The 27,718-nt window shown below is 34.2% G+C and overlaps 1 protein-coding gene and 1 non-coding gene across 13 annotated transcripts in view; both read right to left on the bottom strand.

Annotated features, from left to right (window-relative positions):
• BTRC (beta-transducin repeat containing E3 ubiquitin protein ligase) overlaps nt 1-27,718 on the bottom strand; it is a 150,420-nt gene that overhangs the window by 38,503 nt on the left and 84,199 nt on the right. For all 12 annotated transcript variants that reach the window (XM_006210499.4, XM_006210500.4, XM_031682715.2 and 9 more), the window contains one exon: nt 19,314-19,403. In XM_006210499.4, the coding sequence (XP_006210561.1) occupies nt 19,314-19,403 (90 nt within the window). The remainder of the gene's footprint in view (nt 1-19,313; nt 19,404-27,718) is intronic.
• On the bottom strand, nt 23,314-23,385 carry TRNAS-AGA (transfer RNA serine (anticodon AGA)). The gene has a single exon. It is a non-coding gene; the product is annotated as a tRNA-Ser (tRNA).

The raw sequence follows: 27,718 nt of genomic DNA, 5'->3' as shown, positions 1-27,718 counted from the left end.
TTTCTGAGATTAGTTTCAACATTTTTATATAATAAAATATGTAAAATACTACTATGCAAAACTTTCAGAATGAGAGTAAAACTGAACTTCCAAAAGGAATGATGACTGACATTTAACAACTGGAGAAGATAGCAAAGAACAAAAGGAAAACTTTGAAATGTGTTTTACAATTTGAATAAAAGACATTTGAACACTGATTTTTTTTTCATTTTCAGTCCTTCAAAGGGATTGCCAAAACATATTCCCATAACACTCAAATTTAGTGATGGAAGAACAGTAAGGGAATTATTAAAATGGTAACAAGATACTCAATGCAGTACCCGAGTTTTGAAAATCCACTTCACTGATTTCTACAGTAAATACAGGGTGATTCCTACATCCTCTAGGGCACAGAGTACATTTTACTTTCTTGAGACTATACTTCGTTTTAGTAGTCAGCAAAGACAGAGCCAGGGCAGAAACCAGACTAAAATTCACTTCATTAGCACCCACCCTTCTTTTTCTCAAAAACTGGCAGAAAAACAATTACTTGGTGATTTTCTCTGAAGGCTATTACCCCCCCCGGCCCCCTGACCCGGCACTATTTTTATGGGGTTTCATGGGCTAGAGACTGCAGATTTTTGATGTTTTTGAGGAGATACTGAATCTTGAGTGTCACAAAAATTTTCTTCTTCAGAATGGGATAAACCTCCACCAAGAATTTTGTGTGTATGTTTGTTGAGGGTGAAAGTCAGATAAGAAAATAAAAATCAGGAAGATAATTCCTTCCACATTTATGTGCTTGATTTAGGAATAAAGGACTTGTATCCTTTCTTGCGGATCTTGGCTTTTCTTAAAGTATGAAATAGTTTCTACAAAGACATTTCCTAGTTCACTATAAACTTTTTAATTTCACTTGGGTGTGGCTTAAACTCACATGGGGCACTGTTAACTATGAAAGGCACCAGTAACAACTTCTTCCAATGACGTTTTTCTGTGTGTCAAACGTTTTGAAGTTATTCTATCTCCATTTCCTATTTAAGGAATACGTACTGAAACTTGATGCTTTGGAAACAAAGCATTATGAAAAGTTTTCTTATAGTTGACTCACATGTAAACAGCTCCACAGCAAGAGTAAGGCAGCATGATGGCCTAGTCCCATCACTAATTAGCTATGTGATCTTGAGCAAGAGTCTACTGCTTGGGATCTCATCTATAAAATGAGTTGGTGGATGGAATAATCTGAAGCTTAGTCTGGCTTTTAGATTTTTGATTTTATCATTCAGTTCCATGGTACATTAAAATGCAACTGAGCGAATAAATTTAAAAAGAGAATCATTCTTCATGCTTTCCTACTAAAAAACTAAACTATTAGAGTTTAAGTACATCTCTCAAGTAAAAAGAAATATTTTTCATAATGTTATTTGGACAAGCAATATACCCCCAAATCCAAAGAATAAGCCAAACTTTTCTGCAACAATTGAGATTTTAGTGAAAAGAAATTCCTATCATTTTGAGTTATAGGTACACAGGTAACATTATTATTCTCTTTTCTACATGCTAAAATATTCCATAATTAAGAATTTAAAACTTTTACAGTGTTAACCTTTCTCAGGGCTGACACTAGGCTCTGAAGATCAAATAGTATCTTGGAATTTTGTGTCTCAATATGCCTCATTTCTTTCATAATTTTCTCTTTTATTTCCCCATCCATCTCTCTCCATAGTTCCCAGTATTTAAGGGAAGGTTTTTCAAGAAAACTGTCAATAAATGAATGTATCTCTCTATTAAAAATTCTTTTATTTCATAAAGAGGCAAAATATTATATCAATTTAATACACCAACTTGTTTTATTTAGGGCCAAATCAAAGTAGTAGGGCTACATGAAGAGTCTGAAAACAGGTATGAAAAACCTACTGGGACCCTCTTAATGCTTTATCAAGGTTATAGTAGTCATGATCAGATGGCTGCTGTCCTCTGCCAGTTTCTTTTGGATTCAAAGGCCATCAAGTGTCCTCAAGGTCAAGGTGACATATTAGCTACTGTAACAAATAAAGAAATATGGAAAAGCCCTGGGTCTCAATTTCCATTTGAAAGATTAAGTTTCATTGTTAAGTTACAAACTTAATTTGTGGCATCATCTTCCATGGTGACAGTATTTTTCAATAGTGAGGAATCTAATGGGCCTACATTTTAAGTAAATAAAGCTGGAAGAGAGGGCCAATATCAGAATAGACATGGACTAAGAGAGTAGCAGTGACCATATGGGGTGGGGTTGAGAAGAAGACAGAATCAAGACATTTTGGAGGATATATTCTTCAGGATAATAGCAGGGGGCCTGGACATGACTTGTGGAGTTAAGTGAAAGGAATTACGATTTTAGAGGCAGTACTACACATTACCGACAAGCCTAGGTTCAAACCCTGTGTCTGCAATGTACAAACTAGCAGACTTGCACAAGCTAGTTACCCTCTTTAAGCCTCAAATTTCTTCACTTGCAAAGGGAAACAATCTCACATATTTCTCAGGGTTGTTAAAAAGAAATAACAGGAGATTATTTACAAAATGCTAAGCATAGGGACTGGCACATAAATGCTTAATAAAGGTAGCTGTTATCGTTTGCTAGTATGCAGAAACCATCTTAGCAATTCAGGCTGTATCAGGGCCTGCCCATCAAACTTTGAAGCTAAATTTTAAACTGAAACTCCATACCAAATTCTCCGGGAATGGGACTTATGAATTGGAATATTTAAAATATGCTAACTTGTCTGGCTACCATTAGCTGATATGATTGGGGATAGAATTGCGAAGGAAGAAAGAAAATTTAAGACGTGACCAGATTGTAAGCAGCTCAGTAGAGCCAGACTCAAAGGCTCTGCGAGAAATCAGAGGAAACTACGACTTAGGGAACTTTTGTGGGGACTGAGTCATCTCATTTAAACAAATATACTGAGGACCTTCTATGTGCAAGTGCCACAGTAGGCGATGCAAAGGTCACAAAGATGGTAAATATTGACAAGTTGATTCTAAAACTTACATCAGAATGCAAATGGCCAAGAATAACCAAGGCAATAACAACAAAGTTAGAGGGCTTACTATCAAAGTTCAAGATCTGACAAAGACCTGTACATATATGGTTATGTGATTTATGACAAAGGAAAATGCAATATAGTGGGAAATACACATTTTAATAAATAGTGCTGACTCAACTGAATATCACAGTAAAAAAAAAAAAAAGCACTCTCACCTCTACCTAACACCACACACACAAATCAAATGGAGTGTGGATCTAAACATGAAAGGTAAAAACAATAAACATTTTAGAAGAAAACACAAGAGGGTATCTTCATTATACTGGGGTAGGCACAGATATCTTAAGTAAAACTGCATAAGGCAAAGATTAATAAATTGGACTATTTTAAAATTAAGAACCTCTGTTCATCAACAGATATCATTTATAAGTACAAAGGCAAAGACATTGAAGCAACCTAAACGTCCATCGAGAGATGACTAGATAAAGAAGTTGTAGTATATTTATACAATGGAATACTACTCAGTGATAAAAATGAATAATAATGCTATCTGCAGCAACAGTGATGGACCTGAAGACTGTCATTCTAAATGAAGTAAGCCAGAAAGAGAAAGAAAAATACCATATGACATCACACAAAAATACCATATGACATCTACTCATTTGTGGATTCTAAAAAAAAGAAAAAAAGAGGACTCTAATGAAACTCATCTACAAAACAGAAACAGACTCACAGACACAGTAAACAATCTTGTGGTTACCAGGGCAGAGGCAGTAGGAAGGGATAAAGTTGGGAATTTGAGATTTGCAAATGATAACCACTATATATATAAAAAGATAAAATATACATTTCTTCTATATAGCACAGGAACTATATTCAATATCTTACAATAACCTTTAATGAAAAAGAATATGAAAACAAATATATGTACATATATGCAAGACTGGGACATTATGCTGTATACCAGAAACTGACACACTGTAACTGACTATACAATTAAAAAAAAAGTGCAAAGGCAAGTCACAGGGTAGGAGAAAATATCTGCACACATATATCAAAGTACTTGTAACCAAATTTATAAAGAACTCCTACAAATCATTAGGAAAAAAAATATAAAATCCAATGGAAAAATGGGCAAAAGACTTAAACAGGCATTTTTATATCTAAATGCTCAATCAAAACAAAAAGAAATATTCAATTTTAAGTGTTATATAACATAAGGAAAGTTAAAAAACATGTGACAACAAAGTGAATATACTTAACACTACCAAACCATATGCTTAAAAATGGTTAAGATGGTAAATTTTATGTTATATGAAAATTTCTTACCACAATTAAAAAAAAAACCCCACAACGTGATACTGCTCCACACCACTAGAAGGGTACGATGAAAAATCCAGACAAGTATTGAATACAGAGGAAAAAGAACAATGGAACTCTGATTAACTGCTAGACAGAGTATAAGCTGGTACCACCAGTTTAGAAATTCTAACTCCCCTCCTAGTTACACATCCAATTGAATACACATATTCACTAGACCAAAAGATATGTACCCCCAAATTTTTTTCTATTTATCAAAATTTGAAAGCAACCCAGATGTTCATCTACAGTAAAATGGATATATAAATGTGGTATATTTATATAATGAAATATTACACATCAATGAGAAGAACAAATTCAGCTATATGCAACAATATGACTCTCAAAAACATATGTTGAGTGAAGTAAGTCAGATAGTAAAGAATATGTACTGTATGATTCCATTTACACAATGTTCAAAAACAGGTAAAACTAATGCATGATGTTAGAAGTGAGGATAATGGGTTCTCTTGGGAGAGGAATGACAAAGAGGGTGGGAATGGGTTTCTGGTAATGTTCTTTTTCTTTCCTTCTTTAAAAAAGAAAAACACTTAGTGGCAGTTACACAGACACATTCACTTTGTGAAAATTCACTGAGCCAAACTCAGGGTTAACTGAATCCTATATTAGGAACAGATTATTACATTCATAAAAAGAGAAATAAGAGTGAATAAAGTCCTATTTGGTTACAGATAGATAGTCCTAACTCTAATTTTCTGATAAAGGAAACAGGGAGTTCTATTTAAAAAAAAAAAGATTTAAATTTTTGCCTTGGAACAGCCTTACCCTCTATCTTCACTTGTGACCCTATGGCCACATACAGACAATTGTTCCCATATGCCACTACTCTGAACAAGGTTAGAGCTCCCTCTAGCACTTTTAACTAAGGAAACACCACAGGCCCTTACAGAGCTGACACAGTTTGCTGCTGCCCACAGTTAAATGCAATAAGGCAATTTTTATTTTTAATTTGCTTTAATTGTTGCTATGATATGAATAATTAATAGACTGCCTAAGCCAGTTTTGTGAAGTTCACAATACAGAAAGCCAGGAGAGAAATATCTACTTAGAAAGGAGGCTTAAAAATGGTTATAACTGCTAGAATATTAGAGAATTTGAAACATTTATTCATGATTTGTGGCAACATTATGTCTCACCAACAAAGAAACATGCTACCAAGCACTTCCTACTAAAAAATTCTTCTGCTCTTTTATCAATTTTCCTCTCCATGGCTACATAATCACTGTACCTATAATACCGTATAAGAGCAAAGTAGGTCAGTGTTAGGAGAACCTTGCTCTTCGGTGGAGAAGAGGAAGGTTTGGCTGTAAACACTTAACCTAGTTCCATCCATTCTAAAACAAGTATTTATTAACATTAAATAAGCCCCTGGACAATAGAGACCTATTCAAATTGAAGTCTGTATTCTTTCCCCGTGCTTGTAAACTCCCTTCTCCACTGACACCTTAACCATTGGAAATCATGTTATTGATGCCCCCACTCAGCAATGCCTATTGCACATTTGGATATGCCAGAAAGTAAAATTTAGTTATGATGCTGTAATCCTGTACATTCCGGACAGAATTTGAGCAAGTTCTAAATGTTCAATGATTATAATACACATCATCTGAGAATGCAGCTTCATTTTTCATTGTTGGATTTCAAGTTTTCCCCACCCTGAAATAAACAGTGCTTTTCAATACTTTTGTTAAAATTAATACAGATATAAAACCTGCTAAATAATAAGTTCCTTGAATAAGGAGGGAGAATGAGAGACTGAAAAAGAAGAGAATGTAAAGAGTCACCTTAAAAGTAAATTAATTTTGGCCAAGACTATTATGTGTTATTCATTATTCTGCATTCTAAAGCTAAGAAATAACATATTTGAGTTATAATAAGAAACAAATATTTCCTATAATCTTTTTTTAGCATACAGATCCCTCAGAAAGTATGTCCGTAGTTACAGGAAAGTTCAGCAGTTTTCAGGGGAAATTTTTACTTTTTTTTTTTTTAAGCATTCTAAATGGAGATTAACACAAGTCGTATGACTTCCTCTCTCATACTCTGATTACGAACAAGCACCCCACTGCCAAAGTCAGTACAGCCTAGACATCGGTCCTGGATCTTTCCCGCATGTACCACAAAGCCATGATGCCAAGTTTCCACTTAGTTTGGTTTTGCATCATGTCTGCTGGGTCGCACTAACAGGGCCATATTCATTTCAAGGGCAGCTCAAACTAGGGGTGAAATATAGTTTGAAAACAGTTATTCATTAAGCTACTGAGAGTCTCAATCATGAGCTGTATTTTTCCTAAGACAAGATCCATTGTTGCTTCTCTTTCAATTCACCTAGTATCTGCTGGGAGCCATATATTATGAACTAGAACAAGAATGACAGATCTAAATTAACATGTCAGAAAAGCTAGTTGATGCTGCCTCTTGGTTTCTCTACTTCACTCTCTTTTGTGGTATCCAAAGGCTTCAGAACCCTGGCATTAATTAAGCAACAGTTTTATTACACACAATCAAAGCCTGAAAAGAAAAGCCTAACAGACAGCAAGAGTCGAGATTACAAGGTTCAATGAACAGTTTTACTTTTTTGTGGTTGCTAATTGAGGTATTTTTAATTTTTATCATCTCATATGGAATACTAAAAAGGAAAATACTGTAAGTGTAAGGAGACCACAAACCTAAAATGTATTAATGTATCATGATTCTATATAACCAATTTGCATATTTCTGTTTTCCAAATCATGGCTACTTGTTAATAAACTGTTAACATTTAATAGGCACCACGGAGAACTTTTTAGATAATCAGCACAGATTTGTTACATCTACCCTAATTTCTATGTACTAAAATTCATAAAACACAATGGTTGAAAGCACATGGCCATGGGGCGAAAGTCTGAGTTCAAATTCCAGTTCTGCAACAAACCTTGGGCAAATTTCTTGATATCTCCAAGTTCTAGCTAATCTGTGTGTAAAATGGAGTTGTATGCTTAATGAGATTGTTGTGGGGATTTAAGTGAGAGTGTATATAAAACCCTTAACCCTTAGTGTCTGGCACAATGTAAACATTCAATAAATAATGGTGCAAAAAGGCCATCAATTTGATGACACAATCTCTAGATTTTAATACTTTAAATAATATATATCAGACTCAACAAATATAATTTGAGACTCTACCTCCTGCAAGTGAAAATTTGTCCTATTTAAACTCTACAATGAAGGCAATTTACTTTTGTGTACAACTTGCCTCTTAAAAATAACTTTCACCATTTTCAATTGAGAGGAAGCAGGGAGTAAATAATAGTCCAAATCTCAAATTTTTGAAGTTTCAAGAGAAACAAATAATAGTATTAACTGGATACCAACAGCAACAGTTGACTAAAAAATATAGTTATATAAAACTCTCACTTAGAATTTACCTTTATTGCATGTTCTCATGTTATAATGTTGAAATAGTGGCTCCTATAGTGTCCTGGGCTAGATGTATTCAAGTTTATATTACTCAGTACTTAAAGCCTTAAAAAGCACCCCTATCTTTTTAATCACTGCAAATGGAATCTACTATAACCTGGATATATGTGACATCTACACCTATTGCTTTTCAAAATGTAAAATATAAAAAAATAGCTGTATTTCTTGGACTTATATTCAGAACCTACCTCTTCTCCTTAAGCACCACTCAGAGGGAAAAGTTAAAGAAAACTCCTTCAACCTATCAACTTTAAAGTCTAAAACGACATTGTACTATTCCTACCAAAAAAAAAAATACACACACAATATTAAGATTCAAGGAAATTGATTTTTTTGTTTGTTTGGTTTTTTTACATTTTTTATTGATTCATAATCATTTTACAGTGTTCTGTCAAATTCCAGTGTTCAGCACAATTTTTCAGTCATTCATGGACATATACACACTCATTGTCACATTTTTTTCTCTGTGATTTATCATAACATTTTGTGTATATTTCCCTGTGCTATACAGTGTAATCTTGTTTATCTATTCTACAATTTTGAAATCCCAGTCTATGAAATTGATTTTTTTTAAGTTCCCTAATTAAACTGTTAGGTTTGTAAGTATTCTAATCACAAGAATAAGAGAAAATACACAAACTGAAAATGAACCTCACACACAGATGTAAATAAAGCCACTCTTTAGGTTGCCCATTAATCCACAAGTGGCATATTCATCTTATTTACAGTATTATACCCCCTGCCATGATATTCCATTACAGAGTCACGCTACACACTCCATAGTTAACACTGTAGGAACCATCTCTTTTTAAACATGGTTTTCTCTCTACACTTCCCTTTTGGCTTGCTCCCAAGGTTGTTTTTCTTTTTTTTAAATCTTCATAATTAAATTTCTTATGCTATTAGATATTTCAAGAAGATATGGATAAAGTTAAAGAAGTGATGTCTGGTGTATAAAACATAGCTAAATTTATGTTCATTTTCTAAAAATATTTCAACATTTCTATTTGTTATGGTCTTAGTGTTCCATGTGAGCAAGTGCTTCTTACATACTTTCACATGTCAACCTTAACTATCAAAAACTTCCATTCTTTCCATTAGAGAATATCCAGGGAGATTTTACACACACACACACACACATTCATGTTTCTTTGCTTTTGGTTTTCATTTGCTTTTGATCAACCTGTTTCGCAACTACTCACTCCTGTTCTAAGCTTAAGCTTCTCTTGCCTATCTAAACTGGACAGGGGATTTCAAGGTCCAACTATTAATTCTGATACCCTCATCATGTCTTCACAATCACCAAACTATCTAGAAGCATGCATAAAAATATTTACTGAAGTGTCACCAGATACAGCCTGAGCTTTGAAGCCCTAAGGGACATTTTCTTTTCAATTGATAAAATTAATTATAAAGCTTAACCAGGAAAAATGTTTTTGATATAAAAGGGCTGCCAATATATGCTTACACTCTAAATCCTGTCACAGAGGGTAGGACAAGATCTGTATTCCAAAACAACTTCTCCAATACAATTACTAAGGTATGAGTTACCACCTTGAACCAGTCATATTGAACTCATACCGTCCAATCCATTTTATATATAGAACAATGGAATATAGCCATGAGGTGATCTTAGATCTTTAAAGACCTATGTTTATAAGTTAGGTGATTATTATTGAATAAGCATTTAAACTCACATACTAGAATTATTGACTAGGTAACCCAGAATAGAGATAGTTAAGTTTTCTGAATACAGTCTTTGTGCAGTTCAATCAGAACACAGTATTTTACAGGCACTAAAGGGGAGTAGGGTGAAATGAAGAAATAACACTTACTAGATGTCAAAAGTGCTACAGAAATCAAATGGAGAAAAGCTATAGGTGCTTTGTAGTGTGAGGTCAAGTATAATGGTAGAAGAGATACACAAGGCCTCCAAAGACTTGAAAATCAACCAGAGCAAGGACTCTGAATTCAGAGAGATCTGATTCAAAACTTGACTGGATAGCTTAGAGGTGTGGAAACTTGGAGAAGTTTTAACATCTCTAAGCTTCGGGTTTCTTATCTGTAAAGTCAGGGTAATATTATCCATCTCATCAGGTTCACATACTGACTGAAACAGATAACATAGATAGCACAAAAGTGCCTAAACAAAGGGGCTTAATAAGTATTAATGTATTCTCTCTCCTCTTTAAATTTTTTAGTAGTACAAAAGTAAAAATAAAAAATAAAGGTCTTTCATCCTGAAGATACACAAGAAAAACAAACATTAAAAATTCCTTATATAGGAACATATTCCAAACTAAAAATTGAGGTGGATGAGGCACTTAGAAAGGATTATTATAGCCTCAGAGATACAGCTGATTCCATACATAAGAACTTTAAATAAGGGTGTATTAGGTGGGCTCCAGAAAATGAGACTAATGAAAATTCCCCTAAAGATGATATTTTGGATTAGTAGAATTTAGGGTGACTTGGCAATTCTAGCTCTGTTAGGAAATTAAAAAGGAGTTTCTTGGTCATTCAGCCAGTTAGACATTTCTGTTACTACTAGTATAAACAAATTTTTTTTAAAAAGATGCCCTCAAAAAAAGAGACATCTATTTTAACACTGATCTTAAGAAGCAAATCCTGCTGGAAAAGAACTCTAACAACTAGAACAAATATTGGCAAGATCATAAAGTCAGATGGAATTCTAGAATTGTAGGAAAAGGGAAAAATACAATTTTATTTTTGTAGAAACTTGGTACAGAGAATAGTCATTTAAATTCATAGCTCATTTGCTTCACAAGCTGAAGTCATGACACAAGAATAAAATTTTACATGTATGGATCCTGAGCTCATGGGTACTGAAAGGTTCAAAAGGAGAGCTTGGGTTTCACAGGCTTTGTAAGTGATCTATTTACACCATATGACTAAGAACATATTTATTCCTGGAGAGCTTATGAGCCCAGGCTTCTGGAACTGTCAAACTAGGAGAAAGAAGAATGAAAAGCCACAAAAGTCCATAAAAGCTGTAAGAATTAAAACAAAAACAAAAACAACAACCAACCAACCAACAAAACCCCTCTCTTCCAGATTAAGGAATACAAAGGTTATCATGCAAAATCCTAACAAGTGGGCTTTAAAATATTAATATGCACAGTAGCAACATTCTCTTAAAAGAGTATGGTGGGAAGTCCTAGAAACATTTAATATTAAGTCACTGATCCCAATACAGATACACATAAATCTAAAGGAATATTTTCAGGAAAAGCTCATTATCAGGAAAAAAACAAAACAAAACAAAACCAAAAACCAAAAATCAGGTTTCTGACAGAATTCCAAGAGCTATAATAAAGATTTTTTTTTTTGGAGGGGGTAAGTAGAGAGATAGTGAGTACTGAGTTTGTTCTGAGTTTTGCAAAGAAGTATAATATTAGGGACTTATATTCTGCAAATACAGTACCTTAGGGCTACAAGGCTAAAATTTCCATTAGTTATACGTATTTATAAAAAAAAAGTCCTACTAACTATGAGAAAAGATTAGCTTACACCTAACCTGAATATTCTGGCCTGTATTTCAGGCTCTTTCTTGCTAATTCTATACTCAGATGGGTACCAGAATACTGGTTTTACATATTGATACTTTAAATAAATGCCTAAGTCAAATCCCTGCTAATATCAAGAAAAAAAATTATTTTATATATCTTTGGAAGATATCTAGATTCACTTACATAGCCTACATTATTTTCCTTGCTTTTACAGTAAGCCACTAAGCTTAAAATAAAAACTCTAAAATGGCCTCATATACTTTCCCAAAGTTAAAGCCTACCAAAGAAGGACCAGAAAACAGGCACTGATTTAGTAGAGAATATTGGCCCATTAATATCTTCCATAGCCTTATACCATATTTCCCAATATTATAGGGATGATTAACAAGGTTATAATTTTAGTATAACTGAGCTTTAAATGAATGAATCAGCCTTTAGTCTCAGTTATTGTATAGACTTTCCCTCCTCTTCCTCCTGTAAACCCCATTCATTGATATTCAATTCTCAATTATATAAATTGAAATAACACAGCCCCCAACATGGAGAAATCAATGGCACAGGGGAAAAAAACCAAACAGTGAATTTCCTAATAAACAGAATAAGAAAAGGAACATAATTTATATATATACTATAGCTTACTGCCTTAATGATGGCCCTCTTTTAAATAATTCAAAGTGAAACTAGCCTTCCAAAACCAGAAAACTTGCATGCTACTTGCAAAGAAAACTCTAAATTGGAGGGGTCGGAGGTTGACAAGGCAGATCTTCCTAAAATTTACTTTTTCTGGTTATCTGATTTTTTAAAAAGTCAAAAGTTAAAACCCAGAATGCAATGGCAAAGAAAGTATACTGGTATTCAAATGGCCCCTGATAGAATTACAGTCTATAGATCATTAATACATCAACCATATTTGGGTTAATACTTTGAAAAGTAGGCAGTATTTCTTCTTTTTTTAAATGGAACTAAAATTGGTACATAACATTATATTAGTTTCAAGTGTATAAGCGGTATTTCTTAAAGTCTGTAAACCAGCTCTAGAGTGGAAACACAATGCCTTCAATAAAAGTATGATGTAAAATCCTAAGATTTTTTCCCCCTTTTTAGGAATCGTGCCTGGCCTTGTGCAGCTGTAGTACTGCCTTCATCATTCCCTCCATTTCCAGTCTTGCTAATTAAAAGGTTGATCACAGAACAATGCTCTTCTCATTAATTTCACTGTTCCGATTGGGCAGGATCCCTGCTTACCCCACCTGATCTTTTCACACTGCTGAAGTTAATGTGACAGGAGCCCGAAGATGGATTACCTGCTGCCATATTGCCCATCGCCTCCAATCAGGAGCTATCTGTGTAAACTGATTGTTCTAATTTGCTCTCATTATTTTTACAATATCAGGAGAAAATAACGCACACAGCTCACTGTCAAAGCCATGAAAATCAGCCATTAGTTAAAGCCAGACACTGAGTGGCTTTATTAGAGGCACTGCAGTTTATTGATGTAGCTCCAGTCAAACAAGCCAGCATTTGCTTCAGTAGAAGGAAATGTTTATACTGAAAGTAAATATTTATTGTAATAATACCCACAGCAACATGATATTTTGAAGAATTCTGTTCTTATTTCATAAGCTTAGTTTTGACACAAATTAACAACAATGAAGAGCTGGGTTGGCATAAGAAAGTAGATAACATTTAATACACAGTAGCATGAAAATCTGTCTATTAATGCAAATCTATGAACACTCTTCACCTCCTATGCCTCGAATAATAAGAAAACTCTATTCTTTGACTACAAATGCTAATCAATCAATAAATAATACAAGTTCTACTTTGTTCTACACCACAACAAATATTTTTCAAAAACACAAACTTTATGACTTAGGAATCAAAATGATTTCTATAATGATCATACAGGTATAGATTTAAATAAAAACTGTATTCTTTAATAATGTAAGAGTTCAGTAAGAAAGATTACTAATCCGAGTATCATAGAAATTCACAATATATTTCAGAATTGGAAAATAAGCATGGTAAAGTCAGCCAAGCAAACAACAAGCTAGGTTTTAAGAGATGGTTTCTTAAAACAGAAGATAGAATTCTGCACAAAGGTTTGATAGTCAATTAGAGAATATCTTTAAAAGATTTGTCCTGGACACAAAGAAAATATATTTTCCCATTGTAAAGAAAATGCTAAACTCTAGAAGAAAATAGATTTAAACTTGGCATTTCCAGGCTTGCCTGGCTAAGAACAATTTTGTAAAAATGTTAACTAAATGCTGCTTGAACAGCATTTAGGGGGCTGGAGGAAGGTATAAATAAAAGAAACTGATGTCTTTCAAATAAAGGAATTTAATCTACACATTCTACCCCATACCCACCACCCCCTTTAGTATTAGAAGGAAACATGGCTTCCTCCTGTTTTCTTTCTATACCAAGATTCCTAGGTAATGTAAAGGCAAGAGTATGCCCTTCTTGCTGCTCCCCTTTTAATGGCCACTTTTCTTTTTCTAAGAAACGTGTGCCACGCTTTTTTCCTTAAAATTCCTGCACTAAAAGACTGCACCATACTGCACTCCGCAAAACGTGCTGATGGCGCCAATTACAAGCCCCCAGCCGAATGCTCCAGCCCCCACCATTCGGGCAGATTTATGCGGACTCTTGCCGACGTTATTACAAGTCAGAGTTTATTGGGAAATTGTTACATTATGCGGAGTGTCTAACAAATTGCTTATGCTGCTATAATTGGATTACAACAGCCGCTTGCTCCCACCGGTAAGATTAGGCAAGTAGGACTCCTGCCGATCTCTGAGCGTTAGCAGTAATTTTATTTGCCTTGCCTCTCTCTTTCCTAACAACATGCCTCTCTCCCTGCCAGCTGTCTGCTGAAAAGGCACAGGCTTGTTCCTTGGCCCTAACAATGCAATTACAGCCCCGCAGATCGCACTGTTTGTGCATTAAGTACAGAGCCAAAACGAGGCGAATTGATCGTTTGACTTTTGGAGAAGCCATGTGATCTGTCGGTGCGGGCGATCCGACATGCATCAGCAGGCAATACTGCAGTCAGTTCTCGATGAAGAACTTTCTTGCTTCACCCCTCTCTCTCCCAATCTTTCCTTTACACCGAGGAAGACATTTACTGGGCTCATCTCATGCTAATCTAGATCAATCCACAAAGACAAACTCAATCTTATTAGCTCCCTGGCTAGACAGAAATGTGAATAGGTTCTAGCATCTTGAAGCTCTCAGTCAGATATATCAGTGGTTCCCAACAGTTGAACCTCTGCTGCTATCTAAAAAAAGGTTCATAAAGAGTTCACTGAAGAAAAGAAGTGTACAGCAACACTGTAGTTCAAAAGAACTACACAAAGTTTTATGTTCTGGCAAATAAAACTGCCTTGGAAATGTTTCTTATATGCTCTATCTATTCAAGAAGCCATGAAGAAATGAGCACAGAAACCTGTGTCCTGCCTTTCTCCACAGATCTGCTCTGCTGGAAGATGCTGGAGGCCAACGTGCAGAACTGCCGCTGACTTCAGCCTTAAAAACAGTCAATCTGATTTCCACTCAGGGCAAAGTTTTAACCATATTTTGTTGACAGCTTTTAGTTCTTGTTTCTTTTTCTTGTATGTTTAACAATGAGTGCAGGTAGCAAGGAGACTGTGTAAGCAGTTACTTTGACTGTAGGCCATAGTTCACGAAGATTCTCAATGCAGTCTGGTTTTTATTTTTAATTTTTTAAAACTAATTCTCTTGAAATGGTTGAAAATGACTTTGAATTTTACCAATTTTAATACAGGCCAGGATTCCTGTTTACACTTTTCCCTCCAGCAGCATATGCTACTTAGGGATCCTGAAGCTGATTACACAACAAATGTGCAGTCAATCTGCTGATCCATTTTGATGCATCACGCCTGTATTCTTAGATATCACACACAGCTAGAGAGTTACGTATTCTTGCATTCTTAAGCTGACAAACATGCAACTCTCGTCTGAAACGAGGGTCCTCGATTCTATGACGTCAAAGTGAGCTTGGAAAAATCACTTTACTAGTATTTCTCAGAACCTCACTATAATCCCCATTAACACTCTTTCAATTTATATGAACACTTGAAAGAAAAAATATTACTGAACTTTATTTCTGCTTTTTTAAAACAGCAATAAGCCTAATTGTGTGATATTTCAGGGTTTTTCCTACAATATCAGCCTCAATAGTATGGTTAAATCTTAATATATTCTCCACAAAGCTACTGCTTAGACCCGGCAGAGGAGAACAGAAAGGACCATCTGACATGCTACTTGTGGAACAGTATATTAAAGAAGCCTGTTAACATGTAGTTTAAAACTCAAAAGAAACTCTGAACAGCTGAAACGCCTTATAAATAGCACAGACCCAGAGGAAGTGCAAACGTCTGCATTGTGAATTGTAGATCTTAATTACCGACAATGGCTGGTACAGCAAGTAGCAGGGAAAAAAAGTGAAACAGTTGCACTGTTCATGGTTGGCAATAATTCTTCAGGAAAATATTTACTATCAATCAGTTATGAGAAAAGGGACTCTGTGCTCGTAAAACAGCACGTTGCTTCTCATACCAGGACCATTTTGCTTCAGCATAATCTGAATTTAAACAGCTTGTTTCCTGCGGATATAATTTTGGAAATAAATAAAACAAGTCTTCTATCAAAATCTGGAGTAAGTGGAAAGGAACATCACATTTTTCTGTCTCAGTCATTTGCAAACAGATTATTAGTCTGAAGTAAAAAACAATAACAACAAACAACAACAACTACAATAGAGAACACATCTATCTACAAAGCCCTATGGAAGGGGTTTATTTTCTAAACATCAAGTAGAACTTCTCTCCCAAGCAGGAATCTAGGTAGATAAACTCAGAACAATTCAATTTTAACTGTATGTGTATGTGTGTGTGGAAGGGTAAGTGAGGGAAAAGCCTGAGACCAAAATTTTTTTCAATAATATTTCAATAAAGTCAATAAAAAGATAACATAAAACTATGCTCTTCATTTTTCCAGTTAGCTTTCTTTACCAATTAAAAAAACGTCATGAAAGTTGACAATTAGATACAACATGATTATTGATTTTAAAGACTAAGTTGGCAGTCAATACTGACTGTCCATTTAAAGCTACAATAAACACAGAGCTTATCATGTTCCAAACACAAATCTCACAAACTATACGGCTGTAATTAGTAAGAAGGCAGGCTTTGGAAGAAATAAAAGATACCTCACTGCCTCCAAATATTACTTGAATTAAGTTATACTACAAAATAATTCCTCCATTTTTATTTCAAAACATTTTCTTAAGATCCAATCTTAAAGTTAGAAATTAAGAAAATTATTATTAACCTAGGGTGGCTGTAGTTTGCCTTACAACTTTGTTTTCTTATGTTCTAAAGAGGACCAGGGTCTCTTTTCACAGGCCTATTGTAAAGCATTTATTGTAAGATATCTCAGGCAAAGCAGAGTCACATACAATGTACTATAAGGGATCCAAATATTAACAACACTGCTATTTTTAAAGGGACGAAACTGGCATTAATATCTTCTCTAAAAATAATATAAACAATATTCAATAATAAGGTCTTAGATTTTAATTACTATCTCCATCCAAACTAAAGTCACTCTTATCAGAATTAGTTGCTTTGAATTAATGGACAAAAATGATTGATATCACTCTATTATAACAGGGGGAGGGTATAGCTCAGTGGTAGAGGGCATACAGTTGCTTTCACATGGAGGTGATTGGACATTCAAGGCCGCTTTGGAGCACAATCTGAATCAACAACAGACTATGTTGTACCAAGTTAAAAACTACTGTATCTAGATCAAGTATAGCAGGTGAAACTATTCAGTTAAGGGCTACAGGTGAAAAGCAAGAAATAGGGCTAAGCTTAAAAACCTACAAAAATAATGGCAAGTCTACCTTTCAAAGGTCAAGCAACAAATGAGGCCAATAGAAACAGCACAGAATCATGAGATATATATAACACATGTAAATAAAAAAGGGAAAATTCTTTTCCTATTCCTGTGTTATCGGTACCTCACTGGAGGCTGTCACAGAAAAGAAATTTTTTCAGCTACATGTTTTTATTTGCCATTGACCAACTGATTATTTGGCTCAAATCTGAAGCAATGAACCAGAAGACAAAGACGTGGACCAATAAAAGGAACCAGAAAGTTAGTTTCAATAGCGTTCCAATAGAAAATGATAGAAATCATTATTAAATTAGGGTGTTTAAGGAGATGATGGAAGGATATAGGTGGCAGAATAATGTTAAAATAAACAAGAATGGGATGAGAGGGTCACCATCTGGGAGCAAAGGAAACAGACTGATGAACAGCAATGAGCAAACTTATTTTCTCACCCAAGAGCATAGAAGAAATTATGCCATTGTGCCAGATGCCACAAGATTTTTAACCATGCACCACTGAAGTAGAGGGTAGGAGAAAAAAAATCATACAGATACACACCAACATAACTACGTAGCTTACAGATCCTGGCTTACAAAGTATTGAGAAAACAAAAGGAACAGATGCTCACTTGGCCAGCTCTCAATGAAACTCATTAAAATCATCACCCTGTCCTTGGATCGGTGCTCATGCTAAGATTTTACCTTGTTTAGCCAGAAGTCACTCACTTGTGATGAAACTGAGAACAGCGTGGCCAAAAAAGGAAAAAGATTATTTTTAAAAGGCCCAAATTATTGGTCCCTCATCTCAATGTACAAGTGCTGGATACAAAATAAGGTCAATCGGCATTTGCTAGTTGTGACAAAATGACTGAAAAAAAAAACCTATATGTAATTTATAATACTTATGTTTTGCAGCAGATTATTAATATAATCTAATTTAAGAGACATTTAACTGATTAACTCTATCTTTTTTCATTATAATTTTAAATAAATTCTGATTTCTTACATGGATCATTTCCAATGGTTATATTTTGTATGACATACTTTCAGTTGATAAACTAGGAAACTACTATAGAAATTACTTCATGTTTTAAGAAATTAAAATAATAAAAAATATTGTTGTCCTCTGATTTTTGTAGCAAAGAATGGAGACTGCATAATACCAAGCCTGGCTCTAATAATAAAAGTAAGTAACAGGGAGCCTGAGTGTATAATACAATAGATTAAACTAGTTAAAGTTGGGAATGTTGTCACAGTGACAAATCCCTGAATAGTTCCAAAAGGCAATAATTTTGCAGATATGCAGAGTGAAAGTCTAGAAACAGAGACCACACTGGAATTTTACTTATTCCTGGAATAATCAAAATGGCTACTTAAATTTAGGTCAAAGTTCCTGAGTGAAACTAGAGATACATGGAAAACCTGAGGTACAGCAGATACAATTATTAGATCATAAATCTCTAATACATAAGATTATTTTTGTGTCTAGACTACAGATTTGGCACACATTTATACATAAGAAACAAGTAGCTCCACATGCATGATTAAACATACTTGTCCAATCAGATCAAGATCACCAAAAACAGTGTCTTTATCAATAGCCACTCAATAAATAATAATAGTGATATAAAAATTTGATTTCTATAGTATATTTCACAATCCTTACAATGGTGTACTCTATACTTAATTACATTTAAAAACTACCAACAAAATTATAATTGTAAAATTTTTACACAAATATTATTTGTAATAATCCCATAACTAGTATCAAGCAACAACTGTGAATTAGACTAAAATGCAACCAAAACACAAAATTGAAAAATCTGCTGCAACTGCAGAGATTCAGACTCCAACCTGCAACCTGCTTTGGATAAAATGATGCCTGCTATACTATTTTTTAAATATAAAATCTTATAACAGTCTTTAATAGCAATACTGAGTAAAGATATTCATAGATAAATCATTGTTATGATGTGGTATAATATATACTGATGTGGAATATTACTTACTTTGGCCACACAATTTTCAGTCTTCATAGCAGTGCTTGCTAGACATACTGTCTCTTGATTTAAGCAGAGTCTGGCACAGCTGTTGTAAGTCTGTAAAAAAAAAATTTTGGTTTAAATATTGAAATACTGTCATACAGTTTTCAAATTCTCCCTATTCCTCAAAATCAACACATAAATAGATCCCATGTATGAATTCCAGATTTATGGGAGCAGAGGGATAAGGTAGACAGGAAAAGTAAAGTGAGAGATCAAAAGAGCCACTGACGTGCCCATGAACAAGTATGTGAGAGCAGCAGTGATTTCACTATATGTATGAAAGGTAGGGGTGTTAGTTATTCAAAAAATGGTAAAGAACTTGAATAGACATTTATCCAAGAAGATATACAAATGGCCAAGAAGCACATGAAAAGATGCTCCACATCACTAATCATCAGAGCAATGCAAATCAAAACTACAATGAGATACCAACTCACACCCATTAGGATGGTTACAGTAAAAACAAACAGAAAACAACAAGTGTTGGTCAGGATGTGGAGAAACCGGAACCCTTGTGCACTGTTAGTGGGAATGTTAAATGGTAAAGCCACTGTGGAAAAAAGTATGGTGGTGGTTTCTCAAAACATTAAAAATAGAATTGCCATATGATCAAACAATTCTACTTCTGGGTATATACCCCAAAAAACTGAAAGCAGAGTCTTGATGAGATGTTTGTACATCTGTGTTCACAGCAGCATTACCTATAATAGCTAAAATATGGAAGTAACCCAGTGTTCACTGATGGATGAATAGATAAGCAAAATGTGGTAGGTACACATTCAGCCTTAAAAAGGAAAGAAATTCTGACATGTACTACAACATGAATGAAACCTAAGGACATTATGCCAAGTGAATATATAGCCAGTCACAAAAAGACAAATACTGTATGATTCCACTTATATGAGATACTTAGTCAAAAATCATAGAGACAGAAAGTAGAATGGTGGTTTCCAGGGGCTGGGAGAAGGGGAGAATAGGGAGTGACTGTTTAATGAGTACAGTTCAGTTTTACAAGATGTTAAGAGTTATGGGGATGGATGGGGGTGATGGTTACACAACAGTGTGAATGTATTTAATACCACTGAACGGTATATTTAAAAACAGCTAAGACAATAAATGTTGTTACGTGTGTTTTACCACAATTAAAAAAACCCACTGATTATACTTTATGGTACTCAAACTGCCCAATATATTAATAAGAATGTTTCCTTTTAGTCTTAAGTTTTAACTGATGGTAGAAGTCATGGCTCTCAAACATTAGTGCACATCAGAATCAAGTAGAGGGCTTATTAAAACACAGACTGCTAAGTCTCATTCCCAGAGCTTCTGAGAATTTGCATTTTTAACAAGTTCCCCATTGATGTTAGTGCTGCTGGTCTACAGACACTCTTTGAGAACTTATAGTATAAATATGCATGTTGAAATTAAAGAGAAAAATTTTAAGACACAGGCGATGTCTTATAACAGTAATGGAACTATTTTTTTAAAATTCTATAGATTTACAGAATAGTTGCAAAAATTGATATGAGTTCCTATATACCCTTCCCCAGCTTCCCTTTATGTTGATGTCTTAAACCAGAGAATTCTGCTCAATTCTGTTGTGAACCTGAAACTGCTCTAAAAGAATAAAGTGTACTAAACAACAACAACAACAATAAGAGAACATTTATCAAAAGTAAAGAATTAACTTGGTACAATATAAAGTTAAGAACTTATTTAAGTTTCACCACGTTTCCCACTAACATCCTTTTTTTGTTCAGGATCTAATCCAAGATCCCACATTGCATTTAGTTGTCATGTATCCTTAGTTTCCTCTAGTCTGTGACAATTCCTCAGTCTTTGCTTGTCTTTCATGATTTTGATTTCTGAAGAGTACTGATTAATCTATAGACTGTTCCTCAATTTGGGTTTGTCTAGTGTTTTTTCATGATCAGACTGAGATTATACATTATTGGGAAGGATACCACAGAGGCGATGTGCCCTTCTCAATGTATCAAGACAGGAGGTATACGTTGTTATTTCTGGTGTTGTTAACCTTGATCACTTGCCTACAGCTGTGTCTGCCAAAATTCTTCATTATAAGCTTATTATTTTTCCTTTAGGAAACACTAAATATATTGGGGAAAATAATTTATGTCTATACAAATAATCTGTTTCTGCTTCAACTTTTGTCTGCTTATTTCAGCATCTGTTGGTGGATCTTGCCTATGGTAATTTTTCTGTAGTGTTCTAATGATGAATTTTAAATTTCTCTTTCCTTCTATATTTATTGATTGGAATTTTGTAAGGAAGAGCTATGATTTCTCCCCCTATTTATTTATATATTCATGTATTTATTTATATCAGCAATGGATGCATAAGCATTTTAAATAATTCATTTTTGGTAAATTATCAATCTCTGGAAAAAGATAAAAATAAAATTTGAGAAAATGGCGGAAAAATAACAAAATTGTTTTATCACTTAAACAAGTTAAACTTTAAAAAATGTATCCATATAATTGTTTTAAGTTGAAATTATTTCAAAACATATTTTTTATTTTTATTTTTTTCAAAAAAACATGTATTTTCAAAGAATAAATTGGATCATTTGACATTGTGTACAGAGACTATTGGTACAGGTATATTCTGGGCTCAGGGTTCAGTACTCCTTTTACAACTACTAACACCATAAATGTTTACTATTCATGTACAGACAAAACAATTTTTAAAAAATAAAACTTACTGTGTTTTTAAGACATTTACAAAGCAACTGGTATATACTGAATAAAATAAAACTTTAAGCCAAAGAGTTCTGGTTCCAATAATGGCAGAGATGTTTACATTGGATTAACCCTTCTAAGATAAAAATTATAAACCACAGAAAAAAATTCTACAATAATAAAGGCAGCAGAGATTGACCAAAAGTAGGCAGAAATTGGGGGGAGAAATGGACTGATTTTGAAAGAGGAGAATTACACTGGGTGAGTTCCATGTTCATGTGCTTTTTCCCTCAGGGTACTCACCAGTCTACTTGGTGCAGGGTGAGTAAAATTCAATTAGAAAGCCATAGTCTATTGGCTTGAGATGTAAAATGATGGAGCTCAGGGCTGCTATAGTGGAAGGAAATTGAGAAAAGAAATAGAAAATAGAAAGCCATGGAGCAGGGAAGAAGCATCCAAACATGCATATTATTTCCCTCAAAACTGTGGCTAACCCTCAAACTACTTACATGAATGGGAGACTCTAAAAATTCCAATGGAAAGTAATAGCTAGAAGACTGAAAGATCTGAGCAGAGATTCCAGTGACTGCCCATGAGGGGAGACAGGGTTTACAATTTGATTCCTACTAAGTTAGAGGGACTTAAGCATCTCAAACTTTTCAACAAAAACTTAGAAAAACCCTGCATTTAGACTAAAGAGTAAGTCTTAGAACTAAGGGATGTGCCTCAGGACTAGAGGCAATACCAAAACACCTGCCCTAACAAACATAAAACCAAGATTTTGTGAAGTCAGAAAGTTAATTAGAGAAAGATAAAAGAAACCAGAGTTTCCATGATGTATTGTTTATAATGTCCATTATATAGTCAAAACCTACTAGACATGAGAAGCCGATAAATGGGACCCATAGTCAAGAGAAAAAGAAACCCACAGAAAATGACCCTGAGATGATCTAGTTGTGGGAATCAGCACATAAAGGCTCTATGGAAGTTATATAATAAATATGTCCAACAACTTAATCATATGATCACAATGAGTAGTCAGACTGAAATTTTTACAATTAAATGAAAAACTAAAATGAATAAAACATAAGCTCTAGAATGGAAAACTATATTACCTGAAATTTAAAATGTACTGAATGGGCTTAAAAGCAGATTGGACATACTATAAGAAATGGCCAATGAACTTAAAATTGACAGATCAATTGATTTTGTTTTATTTTTCTTTTGGGGGGGCAGTAATTAAGTTTTTATTTATTTATTTTTAGTGAAAGTACTGGGGATTGAACCCAGGACCTTGTACGTTCTAGGCACACACTCTACCACTGAGCTATACCCTCCCCCCTCAGATCAACTGAAATTATTTGAAGAATAGATAAAGTAAAAGAAAAAAAATGAACAGAGTCTCAGTCGTCCATGGGACAACTTTCAATGATCTAATGTACGTGTAACCGAAGACCCTGAAGAGAGGTGAGAATTGGGCACAAAAAGTTATAAAAATAGTGATCAAATATTTCTCAAATTTGGTGAAAACCACTGGCTTATTGACCTAAGATTAGTGAATTTCAGGGAGATTAAATACAAAAAACAAACAAGACCTAGGCCCAACAGTCAAAACTGCTGAAAATCAACAACAAAGACAAAACTATAAAAGCAGCCAAATTAAAAATGGATTCTACATTCATAGGAAAAACAATATAAATAACGCTAAACTTTTCACCATAAACAATGATGGCCAGAAGACAAGGGAACAAGATTTTTAAAGTGCTGAAAGGAAAAAACTCAAACCAAGTTTCTTACTATTAGAAAAGAGAATTACAAATATGAAAAGGGAGAAATTTAAAACAAACTCTGTGGTACTGGATTGGAACTGGAGGTATCAATGTGAACTCATGGTTTTCAAAATATATAAATATAGCTGTAAAATAAGAGTTAATGTTTAAATCTTGGCTTCTAAATACCATTCTGCACTAAAAGGAACCATAGCGCCATGGAGAAATTGTTGATTTTAGAACCGGACAGGGAAAACACAAGATGAACCTGGAAATACTGAGGGAATGATGGACATATGTCAGAGTGGCACAGATGCCAACATAAATGACCTCTCATTTGCCCAACATGGAATAGAGTATTAAAATAAAAGATATTAATAAATTATCTATTGAATAAAACAGTACATCATTTCTTGAAAGACACAAATCACCAAAACTGACACAATACGAAATAGAAAATCTAGATACCTCCGTATCTACTGAAATTATTAAAAACCATTCCACATAAATTTAACATTTAAACAAATCTTCTTCCCACAAAGAGAACTTCTGGCCCATACAGTTTCACTGGTGAATTCTGTTAAATATTAAGGAAGAAATAACACCAGGATGAGATACAAACACTTCTGCAAAATGGAGGAGGAAGGAAAGACTTTTCAACTCATTCTATAAGGCCAACATAACCCTGACACCAAAACATGACAAAGACTTTAGAAAGAAAATTGCAGACCAATATCCCTCATGAACACAGACATAAAAGTTCTTAATAAAGTCAATTAATGTAATTCTCCATATTAACAGAATGGGAGGGAGGATGCATTTGACAAAAGTAAACACTCATTCATGATTTAAAAAAAAAAAAAAAGACCTCAGCAAGCTAGGAATAAAAGGTAACTTTCTCAGTCCCACAAAGGGCACCTAAAAAATTTCAACTAACAACATATTTAGTAGTGAAAGACTTAATACCGTCCCTCAGTTGGGAACAAGGCAAAGATGTCCACTTACCACACCTATTAAACGTTGTATTAGAGGCTATAGCCATTGAAATAAAGCAAGAAAAAGAAACAAGGCAAATAGGTTGGAAAAGAAATAAAATGGTCTCTATTCACAAATGACAGGAAACAAGGTAAACAGTCAAAAACCAATTATGTATGTATATTCTAACAAAAAAATCAGAGAATGAGAAAAATTCACAACAGCAACAAAAAACATTAAAAATTTAGGAATGTAGCTAACTATGTGCAATAAATACACATTGAAAACTAAAAATACTGCTTAGAAAAACTAAAAAAGACAAGAGTTATAAACCACGTTTGCAGACTGATAGGCTCAATATTAAGAGGTTAATTCTACTCAAATGGATATGTAGTTTCAAAAAAGAAAATCCAAATCAACACCCACAGATTTCTTTTTAATAGAAATTCTATCTTGATTCTAAAATTTACATAGAAATGCAAAGTGTCTACAATAGTCAAAACAATATCAAAAATAAAAATATGGAGGACTCATACTACCTGATTTCAAGACTTATTAAAGCTACAGTAATCAAGACAGTGTAGTATTTGGTGCAAGGACAGATGCTTCTAAAAAGACAGAGGACCCTGAGCTTGTCCTCTGTGTCATGCAGGGACTTGAAGTAGGAGTTAGCTAGTGCCTCCGTCACTGTTACCCTTTGCTCTGCAACAGGCAGCAAACAGCCTCTTTTCCATGAGGTTCAGAAATAGACTACATTTGAACCGCCAACTGATTTTTAACAAAGGCACCTATGTAATTCAATGGAGGAAAGGAAAATCTTTTCAATAGTTCCAAAACAACTGAATAAAAAAGTATGGGGAAAACAATGAGCCCCAAAATCCAATTCATAGCACATGTAAGAATTAATTTGAAATGGATCAGACTTAAAGGTAAAAACTAAAACTTAAAAAGCTTCTAAAACAAAACCTAGAATATCTTCACAATCATGGGATAAGGACTGATAGACTGGACTTCATTCAAAAATTAGAAACGTCTCATCAAAACACACCATGAAGGGAGGAGGGTATATAGCTCAAGTGGTAGAGCACACGATTAGCATGCACGAGGTCCTGGGTTCAATCTCTAGCACCTCCCTTAGAAATAACAAATAAATATAAATAAACCTAAATACAAGTAAATAAACCTCCCCTTCCCCCTCAAAAAAGAGCATTCATATCAATTTTATTTATAAAAATGGAATTAGCTCAGGTGTCCATCAAAAGAATGGAAAACAAGCTGTAGAATATTTATTCAATAAAATATACTGTGAAAGAATAAACTGCTGATAAACACAGCAGCATAAATGAATCTCATAAACATGTTGAGTGAGACATGCAAAATGTATGATTTTATCATATAAAATTCAAGAAAAGGCAAAACTAATCTATAACAAGAAGCTGATCAATGTTTGATTCATTGTGGGTGGGGAAATTGACTGGGAAGAAGCCAACCAAGGGAACTTTCTTGGGTTATGAAAATGTTCCATAGCTTGATTGGGGTGGGTTGGTTACACAGGTGGAAAGACTTATCAAAAATTCATTGACTTATGCAATTAATATCTCTATAATTCACTGTATGAAAATTTTATTTCAATAAAAATATTAAAGTATGCAGCTCATATTTCAGGGGATAAAAGTACTAGAGGTTTGTCCAGTTAATTAATAAAAATGTCATTCTAGTTTTCTGAAGAAAAATAAGTCATGGAAGGTAGAAGACTAATTTGTTTTTCTCCAAAATTCCTTTTCCTCTCAGAAATGAGTATAACATACTCAGGGGAAAATTAGACTCAGGAAACCTGCAGGAGTTTTCAGAGTAAGGCTATATATACAGGCTTTTATTTTCTAGACATTCCATCTGTAAAATGGGTACATGTTCTTATTTATCTCCCAAGGAAGTTACCTAGATTAGTAAACTAAAGCTTGTCACCGCCCTTAGATCACTCTGGAATAAAAAGAATAAAAAATTAAATATTTTACAATCAGTATTTCACTATTACAAGACTCCTTCTAGCTCACATTAAACTAGTGAGTATAATAGCCATAGGCAAGATAGGTTCTGTCCCCATGCAACATTTGAAAAGGTAGCTCCATTGCTGAACCAGAGGCAGAGAGTTTTGCGTTGGAGTATTTTAATACGTTTTTATATTGCATATAAAGCACATAAGCATAAACCAGTAAGATGCCTTGTTGAAAACTACCTTCTTTGTGAAAGTAGGCTGTAATTCTGAACAAGTTTTCAATTTTCACACTGCTGGTAGGGTAAAACATTTTAAAGAGTTTAATTTTTTACAATGGATTCAATGACATAGGATTATCTAACAAAGTAATGGCTAATCAATAGAAGGTTTAGTTGTCAGGTGAAACATATAACACACTAAAAGGGACTGATTGCCAGACTTCTCCTTATTTACTAGAAGGTATATATTTAAAATGACACAAACTTGTTACCAGGCTGCATTCTTTTAACCTTGCAAAAAGCTGCTTAAGAAATCTGTTCAGCAGCCCTATAGCAAAACAAGATATAGTATAATGAAAATGGCTAGTGATTGGGGGATGGGGAGGGGGATACAGGGACCTTCAGATATATGGTAACATCAAATCAAATCGCCAGCAAGAACACAGGATAGAAAAAGCAAACTACAAAGCCACATCTAGGGAAGTTGGAACTGGGCTTTAAAAATGCCACACTGTTGCTACCGAATCTCATTCAACAGATGCAAAGCTGTATCTGATCTCATTCCATGTTGCTCTTAGGGCAGATTTTTTAAGGACTCATACAACTGGGTACCACAGCCCTTTTAAAAAATGTTTTTTTTTAATGGTATATCCAGATTAAGCACTGAACACAAAACAAATTGTGCCCAAACGGACTTTGACCAGCATATAAG

Source organism: Vicugna pacos, chromosome 11, assembly GCF_048564905.1.
Source record: "Vicugna pacos chromosome 11, VicPac4, whole genome shotgun sequence".
NCBI classification, from domain to species: Eukaryota; Metazoa; Chordata; class Mammalia; order Artiodactyla; family Camelidae; genus Vicugna; species Vicugna pacos.
This window is presented reverse-complemented; position numbering and strand designations above follow the sequence as displayed.